The sequence below is a fragment of the Leucoraja erinacea genome, chromosome 14 (genome assembly GCF_028641065.1).
Source record: "Leucoraja erinacea ecotype New England chromosome 14, Leri_hhj_1, whole genome shotgun sequence".
In the NCBI taxonomy this organism is placed as follows: domain Eukaryota; kingdom Metazoa; phylum Chordata; class Chondrichthyes; order Rajiformes; family Rajidae; genus Leucoraja; species Leucoraja erinaceus.
Window position 1 is genome coordinate 44930988 of NC_073390.1, and position 19784 is coordinate 44950771.

Consider the following 19784-nt stretch of genomic DNA (forward strand, 5'->3'; position numbering starts at 1 on the left):
TCTAAAGAAATTTGGATTCCTTACATGGCGCAGCGGTAGAGTTGCTGCCTTACAACGCTAACAGCGCCAGAGACCAGGGTTCGATCCTGACTACGGGGAGGCTGTCTGTACGGAGTTTGCACGCTCTCCCCATGACCTGCATGGGTTTTCTCCGAGATCTTCGGTTTGCTCCCAAACTCCAAAGACAGACAGGTTCGCAGGCTAATTAGAAACAGAGAAACATAGAAAATAGGTGCAGAAGGAGGCCATTCGGCCCTTCGAGCCAGCACTGCCATTCATTGTGATCATAGCTGATCGTCCACAATCAGTAACCCGTGCCTGCCTTCTCCCCATATCCCTTGATTCCGCGAGCTCTATCTAATTCTTTTAAATTCATCCAGTGAATTGGCCTCCTGTGGCAGAGAATTCCACAAATTCACAACTCTCTTGGGTGAAAACGTTTTTTTCTCATTATTTATCCCAGGAGGGGAAACTGATCTGCTGACAGTCATAAAAAACACAAAAGCACATTGCTGATTAGCAGATCAATAACAGCTAAGGTGAGCGATGATGTTAAAGATGTCTAAATATCCTTTCCGCAGGTCATACCTCCTGTTTATTGTCACTTAGATGCAACTACAAATATGCTTCCACAATACAATTCAAGAATGCCAAGGAGTTGACCTGATTGTTTTGAAAACAATTAGACAGATAAAAGCCCTCCTTCAAGCATTGATTCAGGAGTCATTCACACTGGACTGTAAGATCTTATGCAAGCATGATCAAGCATAGTACCTAAGGTAAGAACGTTAATCCTAACTTTATAAAGTAAGATTCTGCACTTCAATTTAATAAACATAAGTTACCAATGTTAAGAAACATCAAATGTCATGGGTGGGAAGGAACTGCAGATGCTAGTTTTACATCGAAGGTAGACACAGAATGCTGGAGTAACTCAGCGGGACAGGCAGCATCTCTGGAGAGAAGGAATGGGCGATGTTTCGGGTCGAGAACCTTCTTCGGACTGAGAGTCAGGAGATAGAGATATGGAAGGGTGAGGTGTGAAAACGAGTGATCGGAGGGAAAGAAGTTTAATGAAAATGTAGAATGGATTAGCTGAGGGGAAGGTGACAACGAGGTGCACAAAGTAAAATTCAATCAGGAGGACAGCGGAACTGGTCGGAGAACAAGGATGAGGAAAGGACAGAGAGAGACGGAAAGCAAGGGCTGCTTGAAGTTAAAGAAGTCAATGTTCACACCGCTGTGTTGTAAGCCGCCCAAGTGAAATATGAGGTGCTGTTTCTCCAATTTGAATTTGATGTTGTGTATCCTTAATAAGAATTCATGTTTTGACCTTAAGAGCATGACCTTAAGAGGAGCATGACCTTAAGAGGTGTTTTGACCTTAAGAGGTGCACAAAACACAAAAAGGTGCTGGAGTAACTCAGCGGCTCAGGCAGCATCTGTGGAGGGAATGGACAGGTGACTTTTTTGAATTGGGACCCTTCTTCAGACTGATCAGCCCTAGGAATGGTCCCGCGCTGACACGTTGCTTGCCCATTCCCTTCCACAGATGCTGCCTGACTCGCTGAGTTTCTCCAGTATCTTGTGTTTTCCCCAAGACTATCATCAAGAATTCCTCTGTTTCCATAACTGGTGGACCCACAACTTAAGCAAACAATTAGAAAGTTACTTTTTTTAATTTGCTAAAGTAGTTATTTAGATCCAACCAATAACGATTTGCCTTCTCCCCATATCCCCACTGACTCCACTATCTTCAAGCGCCCTATCTAGCTCTCCCTTGAAAGTATCCAGATAACCAGCCTCCACCACCCATTGAGGGAAAGAATTCCATACACTCACAACTCTCTGGGTGAAAAAGTGTTTCCTCATCTCCGTTCTAAATGGCTTACCCCTTATTCTTCAATAGTGGCCTCTGGTTCTGGACTCCCCCAATATCGGGAACATGTTTCCTGCCTCTAGCGTGTCCAAACCCTTAATAATCTTACAGTATATGTTTCAATAAGATCCCCTCTCATTCTTCTAAACTCCAGTATATCTGGACCTGAAATATCACCCATTCCTTCTCTCCAGAGATGCTGCCTGTCCCCCCAAGTTACTCCAGCATTTTGCGTCTATCTTCAGGATAACCTTGAACTTTACTTGCTAATTTCTTACTTACGGGTTATGAATAGGAAGGGTTTCGAGTGATAGGGGCCAATCGCGGGAAGGTGGGTCATCCCGGTCGGCATCGACAAGTTGGGCCGAAGGGCCTGTTTCCATGCTGTACAACTGTGTGTCTCTATGTGCTGCAATAATTCAATAGATAATTTTGAGTTGGAATAAATGTAATAAATTCCAGTGTCGCCGACAGTGGTGCATGTTCACAAACCGATGTTTGTTAGTCCGTCAGCGTCTCACGCAAGGACATTTTTCCTTCCTCACTTTTTAAAAATGAAAAACAAAAGCGATTTTTAACGAATGCAGATGTCATACACCAAAACAATAAAACGCCGATGGCTTTAGTATTTGCGGAGGAAAGAACTGCAGATGCTGGTTTATATCGAAGGTAGACACAAAGTGCTGGAGTAACTCAGCGGGACAGGCAGCCTTTCTGGAGGGAAGGAATCTTCTCGGGTCGAGACATAGAAACATAGAAACATAGAAAATAGGTGCAGGAGGAGGCCAGTCGGCCCTTCGAGCCAGCACCGCCATTCATTGTGAGCATTGCTGATCGTCCCCAATCAATAACCCGTGCCTGTCTTTTCCCCATATCCCTTGATTCCACTAGCCCCTAGAGCTCTATCTAACTCTCTCTTAAATCCATCCAGTGACTTGGCCTCCACTGCCCTCTGTGGCAGCGAATTGCACAAATTCACAACTCTCTGGGTGAAAAAGTTTTTTCTCACCTCAGTCTTAAATGGCCTCCCCTTTATTCTAAGACTTTGGCCCCTGGTTCTGGACTCGCCCAACATTGGGAACATTTATCCTGCATCTAGCTTGTCCAGTCCTTTTATAGTTTTATATGTTTCTATACGATATCCCCTCATCCTTCCGAACTCCAGACCCTTCTTCAGACTTCAGACTTCAGGTTAAAGAAGGGTCTTGACCCAAAACGTCACCCATTCCTTCTCTCCAGAGATGCTGCCTGTCCCTCTTAGTATTTGTAAGTCTAGATTATAAAAGATAAGCAAACCAGTATTCATTTTAATTGACGATTGACACAAAAAGCTGGAGTAACTTAGCGAGTCAGGCAGCATCTCTGGAGAAAAGTGATGAATTTTAATTAAAGCCGAACTCTGATCGGTGCTGATCATAGTTCATATTTGTAATATATATAGTATTATGGGGAGATTTGAAAATTAATTTTCAAATAGTCTAATTTAATTTAGTTCATTGCCACGTGTACCGAGGTGCAGTGAAAAGATTTTTGTTGTGCTCTATCCAGTCAACGGAAGGACAATACGTGATTACAATCGAGCCGTCCACAGAGTATAGATACAGGATGAATGGAATAACGTTTAGTACAAGATAAAGTCCAGTAAAGTCTGTTTAAGGATAGTCAGAGATTCTCCAGTGAGGTAGATTGTAGCTCAGGACCACTTTCTAGTTGTTGATAACATTGATAAAACACCAATCGAATTATTATATTGAGAATATTTAGAAAGCATTCTGTTTGAATACATCCAATTGGTGTAACGTGTGTGGCTTGGTAAATGTTAATGGAGTGTTGAATTGAAGCAGAGTTAAAAATGTTGAATATTTTCAACTTTTTCATTTGTTCAATAAGTTTCATTCCTGGAAGGAACTGTAGATGCTGGAAGGAATCTTGAGTCAAATACAAAGAGCTAGAGTGACTCAGCAGGTCAGGCAGCATCTGTGATAGGCGTAGGAAGGAACTGCAGATGCTGGTTTAAAACGAAGATAGACACAAAGAGCTGGAGTAACTCAGCGGGACAGGCAGCATCTCTGGAGAGAAGGAATGGGTGACGTTTCGGGTCGAGACACTTCTTCAGACTGACTGGATATGTTCAGGTCAGGACCTTTCTTCATTCTGAGGATCCCAACCCAACGTGTCACCTGTCCATTCCCTCCACAGTTGCTGCCTGACCCACTGAGTTCCTCCAACATTTTGTGTCTTGCCTGGGTTACAATCCTGGCTTCAATAAGGTTTCAAAATTAAAATGTATTAACCTATTCTACAAGAATGGCAATGAAAATGTGTCTATTTTCACTGGTCGTATCTCTGTGTACAATGCCAAATAGATTTACTTAATATGAATGGTTAAAATGTGAGTTCACAATACATGATCTCACACTCTCAACTAAATTCATGTATTTATACACTGAAAGTGGCTTGATTGTAATCATGTATTGTCTTCCCGCTGACTGGTTAGCCCGCAACAAAAGCTTTTCACTGTACCTCGGTACACGTGACAATAAACAAAACTGATTACTGAACTGAAATCGATATTGCTAGGTATCCATTTTTGATTTTCAGTTCATTAATTTGGTGAGGAGGTGATAAACAATAGACAATAGATGCTGGAGTAGGCCATTCGGCCCTTCGAGCGTGCATCGCCATTCAATGTGATCTTCTTCTTGCGTATGGCGTGCACAGCCTAAAGTTGTAGGGCAATTTGTTCTATTTGATCGTATTTCATTGTGCACGCTGGTTTGATTGCATTCGTCAAAACAGGGCAGACCACGTGATGGTTGCAATCTTCCACCCCATTCAATGTGATCATGGCTGATCATCCCTGATTATCTGGACATTATGATAACTATGATAATTATTGCCCATAAATGCGGTCTGATCCAAAGAGTGTGTAGCTGTAACATTTTCACATCCTTAAAGCTATTCTTTCTTTTTTTTTTTAAAGAATCAACAAGGGCCAAAGTTGCTCAAAGTCTTCAAAGAAATCCATATGTATATCACAGTGAACATGAACGATACAGCAAGGTGATTATATTTAAAAATACATATATATATATATATATATCAGCGCAAAAATAGAACAATGTGTTATGACAATAGCATAACTTTTACCAAATATATTGTTAGAACAACCAATGATTTATAAAATACATCTCTTGATGCTCCTGAACACATCATCAGTGATGTAGCATGGGGTCATTGGGTGTTTCAGGTCTCAGACGCACTCACCCATGCGACCCAGCCGTGGTTGATCAGACCATGACTTGTGTTCAGGTGGCATTCGCTCCTCCCCATGGACTTCCTCTCCAGATTCAGAGCCATCTCGAGGCTTTCTCCGCTGCCTCTGTGGTGTTCTTGATGGCTCTTTTCCTCGCCATTCCGTTGATGCCCAGTGCACTCAAGGCTTTGTAGCGCGATTGCCCTGCAAAACCTCTGCGGCCAACCTCGATGGGCATACACCTTGCCTTCCCGCCCTGCTTACGGCAGTCTATGACCAGCTCTTTGGACTTGGTCTTCTTCCTCTCGTGCGCCTCCTACAGACGGTCCTCCCACGGCACTGTCTGTTCCAACAAGACGATGTAACCAATGTTACCCTGCTATTTAGGAATGAGTCATGGATCGATCAAAACAAAATGGCGCCCAACCCAGGCGAGGTTTTGGGTGTTTGTCACAGAAGTGGATCTGCAATCATGCACTACAATCGCTCCACTCATTCACACCTCGACTCCCACAGCCCCATGTAGAAACATAGAAACATAGAAATTAGGTGCAGGAGTAGGCCATTCGGCCCTTCGAGCCTGCACCGCCATTCAATATGATCATGGCTGATCATCCAACTCAGTATCCCGTACCTGCCTTCTCTCCATACCCTCTGATCCCCTTAGCCACAAGGGCCACATCTAACTCCCTCTTAAATATAGCCAATGAACTGGCCTCAACTACCCTCTGTGGCAGAGAGTTCCAGAGATTCACCACTCTCTGTGTGAAAAAAGTTCTTCTCATCTCGGTTTTAAAGGATTTCCCCTTTATCCTTAAGCTGTGACCCCTTGTCCTGGACTTCCCTAACATCGGGAGCAATCTTCCTGCATCTAGCCTGTCCAACCCCTTAAGAATTTTTTATCTACACACTGTGAATGGCACGATTGTAATCATGTCTTGTCTTTCCACTGACTGGAGAGCACGCAAGTTGAGGCAACAAAAGCTTTTCACTGTACCTCGGTACACGTGACAATAAACTAAACTCAATTGAACTACTACAGGGAACTACAGGTCAGTAAGTCTGAGCACCGTGCTCTGGACAATGCTCAGAACTATTGTTAAGAAAGACGAAGCAAATCATTTAGAAAATAAGAATAGAATTGGCTAGCATCAACATGATTTTATTAAAGGCCAATTATATTTGCCTTTGACATTGTAATCTCAAGAGTGTTTTATTGTCCTGGGTCCTGAAGCGGAACTATAAAATCCTTAGGTTGTAGGGAGGAACTGCAAATGTTGGATTACACCGAAGATAGAGACAAAAAGCTGGAGTAACTCAGCGGGACAGGCAGCATCTCTGGGGTGAAGGAATGGGTGACATTTTGGGTCAAGACCCTTCTTAGGACTGTAAATAAAATTCTTACTTGCGGTTGTACAACAGATATATAAACATAAAAATAATTAAAATATATATATATATATATTTCTGACCCGTCTGAAGAAGGGTCTTGACCCGAAACGTCACCCATTCCTTCTCACCAGAGATGCTGCCTGTCCCGCTGAGTTACTCCAGCTTTGTGTCTCTATCTTCGGATAAAACCAGCATCTGCAGTTCCTTCCTGCATATATAATTCTGATGAGTTATTGTTTGAGTAACTGGGAATTCTTTCTTTTACAGACATGGCAGTGAGTTTTTTAAAGCAGCTCACATAAATGACACCGTCAGCATGAAGTCCTTGCTAACGAGTAAAGACTTTGATCCTGCGATTAGAGGTAGGTACATCGTATCTGACCAAGCTGCAGGGTCTCAACCCGAAACATTAAGCCCCTGTCCCACTGCGGTGACCTAATTGGCGAGTTTAGAAGAGGTTAGGAGAGTTTGAAAAACTGTTATGTTGAAGACCTCCTCCGACCAACTTCAACTATGTTGAAGACTAGCTACGACTAGCTTCGGGAAAATTGGACACTGAATAGTGGAGAATGAAGACGACCTCCTTCGATCTCCTTCGATCTCCTTCGACCTCCCATCGACTATGTTGAAGACTATCTACAACTACCTTCAACTACCCTCAATTACCTACGACTAAGATGCCGACCTACCACGACCTACTTCGACTAAACCAACGAGTAAAAAAAATATCGATTTTTCTCCATGGCGCCCTTTTTTTACTCACGGGCATTTTTCAGCATGTTGAAAAATACGCCGCGACCTAGCTGGGGCCTCGAGTACGCGGGGACTACTCTCGAGCATGAAGGAGAGTTACCAAGACCTCCTAGGACCTCGTGTCGACTATGCTGCGACTATGAGTCGAGGGCAAACTCTTCTAAACGTCCTTTAGCCTCCAGAGCCTCAGAATAAAAGGACGTTCCTTTGGAAAGGTGATGAGGAGGAATTCCTTTAGTCAGAGGGTGGTGAATCTGTGGAATTAATTGCCACAGATGGCTGTGGAGGCCAAGTCAGTGAATATTTTTGTGAAGGTTGATAGATTTTTGAATAGTGTTTGGAGGAACTGCAGGTGCTGGTTTAAACCGAAGATAAACACAAAATGCTGGAGTAACTCAGCGGGACAGGCAGCAACTCTGGAGAGAAGGAATGGGTGATGTTTTGTATCAAGACCCTTCTTCAGACTTGGGAAGGGTCTTGACCCGAAACGTCACTCATTCCTTCTCTCCAACATTTTGTGTCTATCTTCTATTTGCTCTGAATGACTGTTTGTGAATATTTCCAATTAATATTGCCAACGTTTGCTGTTCGGTTGTGTACTCATCATTAAAAAAAAATATTCAAAAATGTGTTCTTTGAAGGGAACTTGGAAGAAACGATATTACACACTGCATTGTTAAATGGCAATAAGGAAATTGCTGAGTTCATTCTGGATATGATGCCCTCACTGATCAATGAACCGATGACTTCTGACATGTACAGAGGTAATATTTCTCATTCATTATACAGCTTTGACAATGGTTACAGTTACAGTGTAATATCAAGTGCTGCTCTGTTTTGTACTGTCTGGATCTTATTGATGTTCCCTTGAGTGAAAGGATCTCACACGGAGCCACAATATTCAACATGTACCTAGTTGTTTGGCCAGCCATATTGTTGAAGTATGTCATTGGTGATAACATACCACAGGCTTCCAGTAACAAACAAAGTGCTCCGTATGTAAAGACACCAAAGAAAATGCAAGAAATACTTGGCAGGTTAGGCAGAATCTATGGGTGGAGAAACAGAGTGCTGGAGTAACTCAAAGGGTCGTGCAGCATCTCTGGAGAAAAAGAATGGGTGATCTTTTGGAAAGTACACAAAAATGCTGGAGAAACGCTGGAAAAATGCTGGAGAAACTCAGCGGGTGCAGCAGCATCTATGGAGCGAAGGAAATAGGTAACGTTTCGAGCCGAAACCTCTTCTTCAGACTGATAGGGGGTGGCGGGGAGAAGGAAGGAAAAAGGAGGAGGAGGAGCCCGAGGGCTGGGGGATGGGAGGAGACAGCTCGAGGGCTAAGGAAGGGGAGGAGACAGCAAGGGCTAACAAAATCTTTTGGTGATCTTTTGGGTTGGGACAATGTGTCTATCTTTGGTATTTTGAGGAAACACTTTTTCTCACAGAGAGTTGTGAGTGTGGAGTTCTCTGCCTCAGAGGGCAGTGGAGGCAGGTTCTCTGGATGCTTTCAAGAGAGAGCTAGATAAGGCTCCTATAAATAGCAGCGTCAGGAGATATGGGGAGAAGGCAGGAACGGGGTACTGATTGGGGATGATCAGCCATGATCACATTGAATGGTGGTGCTGGCTCGAAGGGCCAAATGGCCTACTGCTGCACCTATTGTCTATTGTCTATTGTAATCCTTATCTCAACCTGCAGGTGAAACACCCATGCACATCGCGGTTCTGAAACAAGATGTGGAAATGGTGAAGGAGCTGTTGAAACGAGGCGCCGATGTGATGAATGCACGAGCAACCGGTTCCTGTTTTGTCCCTGGAGAGGAATGTCAGTGTTACTATGGTGAGTATACGTCTGTATGACTCGCTATCACCAAGCCGACGGCCAGCATGGGACCATTGGAGATAGACACAAAATGCTGGAGTAACTCAGCGGGATGGGCGGCATCTCTGGATAGAAGGAATGGGTGACGTTTCGGGTCGAGGCTCTTCTTCAGACGGGTCTCGACACAAAACATCACCCATTCCTTCTATTCAGAGATGCTGCCTATATGGCTGAGTTACTCCAGCATAAACCAACATCTGCAATTCCTTCCTACACAATGGACCATTGGACCTACCACAGCCAGAGAGCAAGTCCTGAACTACTATCTACCTCACTGGTGACCCTCAGACTATCTGCCATTATAGCCATGGCTGGATAGGTATTAGCCTAAGAGTCCTAGAGTCACACAGTGTGGAAACAGGCCCTTTGTCCCAACTTGCCCACACCGACCAACATGCCCCATCTACTCTAATCCCACTTCTCTGCGTTTTGGTCCATATCCCTCTAAACCTGTCCTATCCATGTGCCTGTCTAAATGTTTCTTAAACATTGTGATAGGACCTGCCTTAACTACCTCCTCCGGCAGCTTGTTCCATACACCTACCACCCTTTATGTAAAAAATGTTTCCCCCCAGGTTCCTATTAAATCTTTCCCTCCTCACCTACATCCTCTGGTTCTTGATTCCCCGACCCTGTGCATCTACCCGATCTATTCCTCTCATGATCTTGTACACCTCGGGAAGATCACCCCTCACCCTCCTGTGTTCTGAGGAATAAAGTCCTAGCCTGCTCAATCTCTGTCTCGTGCTCAGCCCTGGAGTCCTGGCAACATCCTCGTTATTCTTCTCTGCAGCCTTTCCACCGTCACAACATCTTTCCCAAAACAGGGTGACCAAAACTGAACACAATACTCTAAGTGTGGTCTCACCAATGTCTTGTACAACTGTAAAATGACTTGCTGACTTTAGCTTTCTGCATTTAGTTAACTTTTAAGTCCTGAAGATAGCCCAGCAAGAACGGTTTTTAAGGCACTTGAATGGTTTTAAGACACAAAGCAATCCAGTTACCCTAATGACCAAAGAATAATGTTGAATAATCCTTTTTATATATTTCAATCATACTGAAATATCTGCTTGAATTATTGAAACTCAGAAGGATCTATTCATGTATGTATTCTATTTAAGATAATTGAGCGATTTTATTTGATTAAGATTGTGTAACACTCACCAGGCCAGTTTTAAATGAACATTAGTGTCTCTGTTTTGTTGTGTTTTTTTACGCAGGTGAATACCTGCTGTCTTTCGCGGCCTGTATTGGCAACGAGGAGATTGTCCGAACTCTTATTAAACACTGCGCTCCTCTAGAGGCACGGGACACCTTAGGTGAGTATTTCATAAACATTTCACTAATCACCTTCTACACCAATCTAATTGTGCCTAATTTACATTTCTTTAAAAATTAAAGCTTCCTAAAGGGCCTGTCCCACTTAGGCGACTTTTTAGGCGAGTGCAGGAGACTCTGCGCTCGCCACATGTTCGCTGGTGGTCTCTGGTGAGTCTCCTTCATGGTCGCGAGGAGTTCCCGCATTCTGGGAACTAGTCGCGGCCTCAGTATGGTCACCGCAAATTTTTCAACAAGTTGAAAATTTTTCTGCAACTAAAAATTGGTCGCCATAGAGATGATCGATAATCTTGTAGTCGTAGGTGCAGTTGTAGTGGGGTCGCCATGGAGTTATGGGTAGTTGAGGTTTTAGTTATTCGCCTTTGCTGACTGGTCATTTTCATTGGCTCATTGGGGAAAATAATTTAACCAGGAGTTTTCAGAAACGAGGATAGCCGACCGGTAATGTTAAATGTCCGCCGAACTTCACAGCCGTGTATCTCTGGCTTATTAAACATTGTCTCAACTCCTTCCCCCCCCCCTCCCCTTCTTTTAAAGGACTTACCGTACACTGTGCTAGCCGTCTTAATTACGGCGCCAACCTTCCTGTTCATCGCGGTATGTGTTTGTATCACCTTGACTTTGCACCGTGTGAATTTTTCAGGCAGCGTTTGCCCCAGCCCCCGCTTTTACGATGTGTTTGTTGTGTGTGTGTGTGTGTGTGTGTGCGTGTGTGTGCGTGTGTGTGTGTGTGTGTGTGTGTGTGTGTGTGTGTGTGTGTGTGTGTGTGTGTGTGTGTGTGTGTGTGTGTGTGTGTGTGTGTGTGTGTGTGTGTGTGTGTGTGTGTGTGTGTGTGTCCACTCTTTGACAGTCGCCGTTCCAGTTCCCGGTTTTTCAGGCGACTGCCAGAAACTTGACGGGCCCATTAGTGTGTGTTTTCTCCGGGTGCTCCGGTTTCCTCCCACTCTCCAAAGACGTACAGTCTTGTAGGTTAATTGGCTTTTCTGTAAATTGTAAATTGGCTCCAATGTGTAGGATAGTGCTAGTGTACGGGGTGATTGCTGGTCGGCACGGACTCGGTGGGCTGAAGGGCCTGTTTCTGCGCTGTATCTCCTAAAGTAAAGCTCACGGCAAATGCACACTTTTATTCAGTTTGATTTTGCAAACCTCTAGCGAGCTGTACTTACTGTATACTGGTGGTCACCCAGAGTGGTGAATCTGGGGAATTCTCTGCCTCGGAAGGCAGTGGAGGCCAATTCTCTGAATGCTTTCAAGGGAGAGTTAGATAGGGCTCTTAAAGATAGAGGAGTCAAGGGCTATGGGGAGAAGGCAGGAATGGGGTATTGATTGTGGATGATCAGCCATGATCACAGTGAATGGCAGTGCTGGCTCGAAGGGCCGAATGGCCTACTCCTGCACCTATTGTCTGTTGTCTCTGAATCATCAGTAACCACACTGATGTTACTGTTTACATGCTTCATCTGTATGCAGGAGGTAAATCCCCCATAAGGGGGAAATCCTTTAAAACCGAGATGAGGAGAACTTTTTTCACACAGAGAGTGCTGAATCTCTGGAACTCTCTAAACAGAGGGTAGTTGAGGCCAGTTCATTGGCTATATTTAAGAGGGAGTTAGATGTGGCCCTTGTGGCCAAGGGGATCACAGGGTATGGAGAGAAGGCAGGTACGGGATACTGAGTTGGATGATCAGCCATGATTGTCTGAATGGCGGTGCATCAGTCGACAGGGCCGTTATGGCCTACATCCTGCACCTAATTTCTATGTTTCTATGTTTCTATGACTACGGCTAGTATTGAGAATGTTTTTCTACAGGTAACACAGTGCTTCACGTGCTGGTCCTACAACCAGAGAAAGAGCAGGCGTATTCCATGTACGATCTCATCACGTCTCTCGTGTCCGAGAAGCATCATCAGTTTGTCGAGAACATTGTGAACAATGATGGCTACACTCCGCTGAAGCTCGCAGCGGCCGAGGGTGACTTTGCGGTGAGTACCCAACGCCATTGCCATAAGACAGTTCCTTCCCAGCTGTTATCAGGCAACGGAACCATCCCACCACAACCAGCGAGCAGCCCTGAGCTACTATTCCTAATTCATTCTTCATGTTTTAATGGTTTATAGTATTAATTGCTTACTGTATGTCGTGTTGTTATGTGAGCGGAGCACCAAGGCAAATTCCTTGTATGTGTACATACTTGGCCAATAAACTTATTTATTCATTCATTCATTCTATCTATCTCTTTGGTGACCCTCAGACTATCTTTCATCGGACTTTACTGGCTTTACCTTGCATGAAAGGTTATTCCCTTGTCATATATCTGCTCACTGGGAATGACTCGATTGTGATCATGTATTGTCTTTCCGCTGGCTGGTTAGACAATAGACAATAGACAATAGGTGCAGGAGTAGGCCATTCAGCCCTTCAAGCCAGCACCGCCATTCAATGAGATCATGGCTGATCATCCCTAATCAGTACCCCATTTCTGCCTTCTCCCCATATCCCCTGACTCCGCTATCTTTAAGAGACCTATCTAGCCCTCTCTTGAAAGTATCCAGAGAACTGGCCTCTGAGGCAAAGAGTTCCACAGACTCACCACTCTCTGTGAGAAAAAGTGTTTCCTTGTCTCCGTTCTAAATGGCTTACCATTTATTCCTAAAATGTGGCCCCTGGTTCTGGACTCCCCCAACGTTGGGAATATGTTTCCTGCCACTAGTGTGTCCAAACCCTTAATAATCTTATATGTTTCAATAAGATACCCTCTCATCCTTCTAAACTCCAGAGTGCACAAGCCCAGCCGCTCCATTCTCTTAGCACGCAACAAATGCTTTTCACTGTACCTCGGTACATGTGACAATAAACTAAACTGAACTGAACTGAAACCAATGGACTGATTGGTCTAAGCAATTTCTAATGGGAACAACAGATGAGATCCAAAGGCCTTGGTATAGTTGGTAGCAAACTCGTCTCTGAGTCAAATGGTGTGGGTTGAATATTAACCACAAAATCATGTTTACCGCTTCAGTGAGAATGATGTAAGATGAAAGAGAGATAGAGTTAGAGTTATTGAATCATTGGGTCCATTTTTGGCCCAACTTGTCCATGCCATCAAAGATGCCCCTTCAACACGAGTCACAACTGCCTGCGTTTTGGCCCATATCCCTCTAAACCTTTCCTTTCCATGCACCTGTCCACCTTGATCCTGGCTGATATTCATGCCTTGAAAACATGCCTTGACAACAGAAATGGGGCATCTGAGGTCACTGTGGCCATGCTGTCTGTGATTCCTTGTCTACGCACATCTTATTTCACCACATTGGTCTGGTTCCCTCATTTCATTTTGTTTAAAGATTAATATACAGAGGCACCAAACTAGGGCAAGTTTGGTCTTTTCACTCAAAGCACGAGGATGATTTAACGTAAGTCATCAGGGCAGCACAGTGGTGCAGCGGTAGAGTTGCTGCCTTACAGCGCCAGAGGCCTCGGTTTGAACCCGACTAAACGGAGTTTGTACGTTCTCCTCGTGACCTGCGTGGGTTTTCTCCGATATCTTCGGTTTCCTCCCACGCTCCAAAGACGTACAGGTTTGTAGGTTAATTGGCTTGGTATAAAACATGTAAAATTGTCCCTGGTGTGTCTAGGTTGGCGTTAATGTGTGGGGATCGCTGGTCGGTGGGCCGAAGGGCCTGTCTCCGCGCTGTATCTCGAAAATAAACTAAACAACAATGATATGTTTTCATTAAGTCTCAATCAATCTAAATCTTCCTTGCAGGAAAGTTCCTGATTTCATACAATAGTTTTAATGCCTTTTTCTTCTGCAGATGTTCAACTATTTGGTACAAAAGCAGAAGAAAATATATTGGACCATGGGAACCATCTCTTACTGTGTTTACGACCTCACCAACATTGATACGTGGGGTGATCAAAAATCAGTTCTGGACATCATAACCACAAGCAGGAATAGTGAGGTAGACACTCGATCTGACCGGCCTGACGACAATTATATCAATCGTTTCTTCAGAGAGTTCTGCGTTGTTCTTCACCTTGATAATTGCATCTTTCAAGTGCATGGATTAGTCAAGTCAAGTCAAGAGAGTTTATTGTCATGTGTCCCCGATAGGACAATGAAATTCTTGCTTTGCTGCAGCACAACAGGATATTGTAGTCATAGATACAGATCAGATCAGTGTGTCCAGATACAATGGAATATATATAGACACACACACACACACATCACTAAACAGATAAAGTGCAATAGGCTGTTATAGTTCAGAGTTTGTATGAAGTTGTGTTTAATAGTCTGATGGCTGTGGGGAACAAGCAATTTATTTGTCAAATGACAACAAATAAATTGTATCATTGTTCCTGAACCTGGATGTTGCAGATTTCAGGCTCCTGTACCTTCTACCTGATGGCAGCGGAGAGATGAGTGTGTGGCCAGGATGGTGTGGGTCCTTGATAATGCTGGCAGCCTTTTTGAGGCAGCGGCTGTGATAGATCCCTTCGATGGTGGGGAGGTCAGAGCCGATGATGGACTGGGCAGTGCTTACAACGTTTTGCAGCCTTTTCCGCTCCTGAATGTTGAAGTTACCGAACCAAGCCACGATGCAACCGGTCAGTATTCTCTCTACTGTGCACCTGTAGAAGTACGAGAGAGTCCACCTTGACATACTGACTCCCCGTAATTTTCTCAGGAAGTAGAGGCGCTGATGTGCCTTCTTTATGATTGCACCAGTGTTCTGGGACCAGGAAAGATCTTCAGAGATGTGCACGCCCAGGAATTTGAAGTTCTTGACCCTTTCCACCATCGACCCGTTGATACAAACGGGACTGTGTCCCCATCCTACCCCTTCCGAAGTTCACAATCAGTTCCTTGGTTTTGCTGGTGTTGAGAGCCAGGTTATTGTGCTGGCACCATTTGGTCAATCGGTCAATCTCACCTCTATACACTGACTCGTCCCCATCAGTGATACGTCCCACAACAGTGGTGTCATCGGCGAACTTGATGATGGAGTTCGCCTTATGTCCGGCTACACAGTCATGAGTATAGAGTGAGTACAGCAGGGGGCTGAGCATGCAGACTTGAGGTGCTCCCGTGCTGATTATATGTTTGTAGCTTTGTTGGTTATGCCTCCACACCTGAACCCTATGTTTAAGAGAATTAAGAACACACTCATTAGCCTTAGGGTGGTGAATCTGTGGAATTATTTGCCACGGAAGGCTGTGAAGGCCAAGTCAGTGGATATTTTTAAGGCAGAGATAGATAGATTCTTGATTAGTACAGGTTACGGGGAGAAGGCAGGAGAATGAGGTTAGGAGGGAGAGTTAGATCAGCCATAATTGAATGGTGGAGTAGACTTGATGGGCTGAATGGCCTAATTCTATTCCTGTTCCTTATGACCTTATAACAGATCATCAAAGATGGCTGCAAGATGAGTAGGTCGCAAGCTTTTTGATTTGCTTTTAGAATACTTCTTATAATTTAATTTACTTTTAAAGTAATGGCCTTTTGTTCCCATTCACCCCATCTACGCTGCTTGGGATAAACAGGCAACATAATAATCAAAGACTTGTCCAGCCCCCTGCCCGCTCCCATCTGACAGAAGCTTGAAAGCTCGCACCACCAGACTCAGGAACAGTATACTACCGTCTGTTATCAGGCTACTGTCTGTTTCACTTCCACCCCGTTGTGGACATTGGACTTTGTCTCCGCAACTTGTGCGCAACAATGCTGCGAACTGTATTCTGCAGGTAGACACAAAATGGCGGAGTAACACAGCGGGCAGGCAGCATCTCTGGCGGGAAGGAACGGGTGACATTTCAGGACTCTGTCTGAAGAAGGATCTCAACCTGAAACGTCACCCATTCCTTCATTACAGAGATGCTGCCTGTCCTGCTGAGTTCCTCCAGCATTTTGTGTCTATCTGCAGTGTAAACCAGCATCTGCAGTTCCTTCCCACATATACTAACTATATTCTGCGCTCTGTACCTTCCACTTTGCTCTACCCATTGTACTTGAGTTTAGTTTGATTGTGTTTATGTCTAGCATTATCTGCTTTGAATGGATAACATGCAAAACAAAGATTTTCAATGTACCTCGGTATATGTGAAAATAATAAACCTGAAATCTAAAACTTAAACCTAAAACCGAGAAATGAAGGCATTGTCAACTTGAAACTATTGAAATTATATTGGATTCACGTCACCTCAGCTTAAGAAGATCAGATTAGAGATGCAACTGAACAGGCAACTGAATCATCCTCCCACAACCAGAGAGCAGTGCTGAACTACTATCTACCTCATTGGTGACCCTTGGACTATCCTTGATCGGACTTTGCTGGCTTTACCTTGCACTAAACGTTATTCCCTTATTATGTATCTGTACACTGTAAATGGCTGGATTGTAATCATGTATTGTCTTTCCGCTGACTGGTTAGCACGCAACAAAAGCTTTTCACTGTGACAACAACAAACTATAATAATAAATTAAGATATACAAATAAGATAATATATAACTATAATAATAAACTAAACTTATGCCCCTGTCCCACTTAGGAAACCTGAACGGAAACCTCTGGAGACTTTGCGCCCCACCCAAGGTTTCCGTGCGGTTCCCGGAGGTTGCAGGTGGTTGCCGGAGGTTGCAAGTAGTGGAAGCAGGTAGGGAGATTGACAGAAACCTCCGGGAACCGCACAGAAACCTTGGGTGGGGCACAAAGTCTCCAGAGGTTTCCGTTCAGGCTTCCTAAGTGGGACAGGGGCATAAAGAGGCTAAGAAAGAAAAAAGCGAAGACCGTCGCGGTGGCGCAGCGGTAGAGTTGCTGCCTTACAGCGCTTGTAGTGCTGGAGACCCGGGTTTGATCCTGACTACGGGCGCTGTTTGTACGTTCTCCCCGTGACCGCGTGGGTTTTCCCCGAGAACTTTGGTTTCCTCCCACACTCCAAAGACGTACAGGTTTGTAGGTTAATTGGCTTGCTGTAAATGTCGATTGTCCCTGGTGTGTGTAGGATAGTGTTAGTGTGCGTGGACTCGGTGGGCCGAAGGGCCTGTTTCCACGCTGTATCTCTAAACTAAAAACTTAACTAAACTAAACAAGGCTGAAAAAAACTGAACAGGCACTAATGATACTTATTTTCATAGGTTCGCAAACTTGTTGACGCTAAACCAGTTAAGGAGCTGTTGCATCAAAAGTGGAATTCATTTGGCTACAAGTATTTTCTCATCTGGATGTTTTCTTACATTATATACATCATTATATTCACCGTCTCCAGCTTATATCGGCCGCTGAAGCCCATTCCGCCAGGGTTATCTGACAACCTTACTATTAGGACACAGAAGACGTTGGCCGTAAGTATTATTTGTTATTTGGAGAGTCGAGATACCGCAGATGCCGAAATTTGGGGTCAAACCAATCTGCCAGAAGAACTCAAGATAGACACAAACTGCTGGAGTAACTCAGCGGGACAGGCAGCGTCTCTGGAGAGAAGGAATAGGTTGAGACAATAGACAATAGACAATAGGTGCAGGAGTAGGCCATTCGGCCCCTCGAGCCAGCACTGCCATTCAATGTGATCATGGCTGATCATCCACAATCAGTACCCCGTTCCTGCCTTCTCCCCATATCCCCTGACTCCTCTATCTTTAAGAGCCCTATCTTGCTCTCTCTTGAAAGTATCCAGAGAACCGGCCTTCACTGCCTTCTGAGGCAGAGAATTCCACAGACTCACAACTCTCTGTGTTAAAAAGTGTTTCTTCGTCTCCGTTCTAAATGGCTTACTCCTTCTTAAATAACCCTTCTTCACACTTCACACTATATCACTTTAAGTTTGCAGGAAATAAATATTGAATGATTTAGTTATCCCTTTCCCCAAAGAATCTATGGGGGATAAATGTTAAAACTGTGGAGATTTTTTATCACAGTTCTGAATATTTTAATATTGCCATCGTGTCCGAAAATCGGACAGAGCCAGCTGAGACACAAGGAACTGCGGAATCTGGTTTATCAAAAAAAAAGACACAAAGCGCTGGAGTTACTCAGTGGGACAGGCAGCATCCCTGGAGAGAAGGAACAGGTTGTGACCCTTCTTCAAACTTGAGAGTCATGGGGAAAGGGACACTAGAGGTATGTGGCAGGGTAAGGTGTGAAAAGGGCAGATCAAAGCAGACGACGGTCAAGGAAATGTAGAATAGTTCATTGTTGGCTGGGAGGAAGGTGACAACGAGGCGGATATTTCAGAAAAATGAATCAGGAGGACAGTGAAATTAGGGTGGGGGAGGGACGGAGAGAATCAGTGGGTGAAGCTTGAGGAGGTGCGAGTGAACCTTCACCTCACCTGCAATGCCAAACAGCACCAGGTTTAATGGTGCTTTGCTGTCACATGTGCTAAGCACAAACACACAGTGAAACTCTCTCAATAGACAATAGACAATAGGTGCAGGAGTCGGCCATTTAGCCCTTCGAGCCAGCACCGTCATTCAATGTGATCATGGCTGATCATCCCCAATCAGTATCCCGTTCCTGCCTTCTCCCCATATCCCCTGACTCCGCTATTTTTAAGAGCCCTACCTAGCTCTCTCTTGAAAGCATCCAGAGAACCTGCCTCCACCGCCCTCTGAGGCAGAGAATTCCACAGACTCACCACTCTCTGTGAGAAAAAGGGTTTCCTCGTCTCTGTTCTAAATGGCTTACCCCATATTCTTAAATTTACTCTCCTTACTAAACAGTCCAGTCGAGGATCGCCGTACCACCCCCGATTAGCAAATTGTTCAGAAATACAATTGATCACAGTTCTGAATATTTGAAAATAATCATCTTGTTCGAAAATCAGTCCGAGCCAGCTGAGACACAAGGAACTGCAGATTCTGGCTTACAAAAAAACCCCACACACAAAGTGCTGGAGTAACTCAATGGGTCAGACTGCATCTCTGGGTAACATGGATAGGCGATATTTCGTTTTGTTTTGGATCTGAAGAAAGATACCAGCCTGAAACATTGCTTATCCATCTTCTCCAGAAATGCTGCCTGACCCGCTGAGTTACTCCAGCACATGTGGCTAATATTGTGGAGGGTGTGATTTTCCTTTGAAAGGTCTATTGGAAGGTGCATAATCCCTTTGGACCAGTTGGAACAAACCTATCTGGATAGTGACTTGTTCATGCCAAATATTACATCCGATGAAGCATAATTTTGTTCGAAGCAAAACATATTTATAATGGTAATGGTAATGCATGTTCCCTCTGCAGCTGAAATGAATCGGCTTTGCATACATAAGAATGACATGGCTGAATAT

General features: G+C 44.4%; 1 protein-coding gene across 1 annotated transcript in view; it reads left to right on the forward strand.

The window, feature by feature from the left end:
• The first annotated feature begins 664 nt into the window (after positions 1–664).
• LOC129703672 (transient receptor potential cation channel subfamily V member 6-like) overlaps positions 665–19784 on the forward strand; it is a 32305-nt gene continuing 13185 nt past the window's right edge. Inside the window, exons 1-9 of the mRNA XM_055646316.1 lie at positions 665–779; positions 4862–4941; positions 6794–6888; positions 7921–8043; positions 8975–9115; positions 10381–10479; positions 12309–12481; positions 14315–14461; positions 17635–17841. Coding sequence (XP_055502291.1) covers positions 4907–4941; positions 6794–6888; positions 7921–8043; positions 8975–9115; positions 10381–10479; positions 12309–12481; positions 14315–14461; positions 17635–17841 — 1020 coding nt within the window. The 5' untranslated portion in view covers positions 665–779; positions 4862–4906. The remainder of the gene's footprint in view (positions 780–4861; positions 4942–6793; positions 6889–7920; positions 8044–8974; positions 9116–10380; positions 10480–12308; positions 12482–14314; positions 14462–17634; positions 17842–19784) is intronic.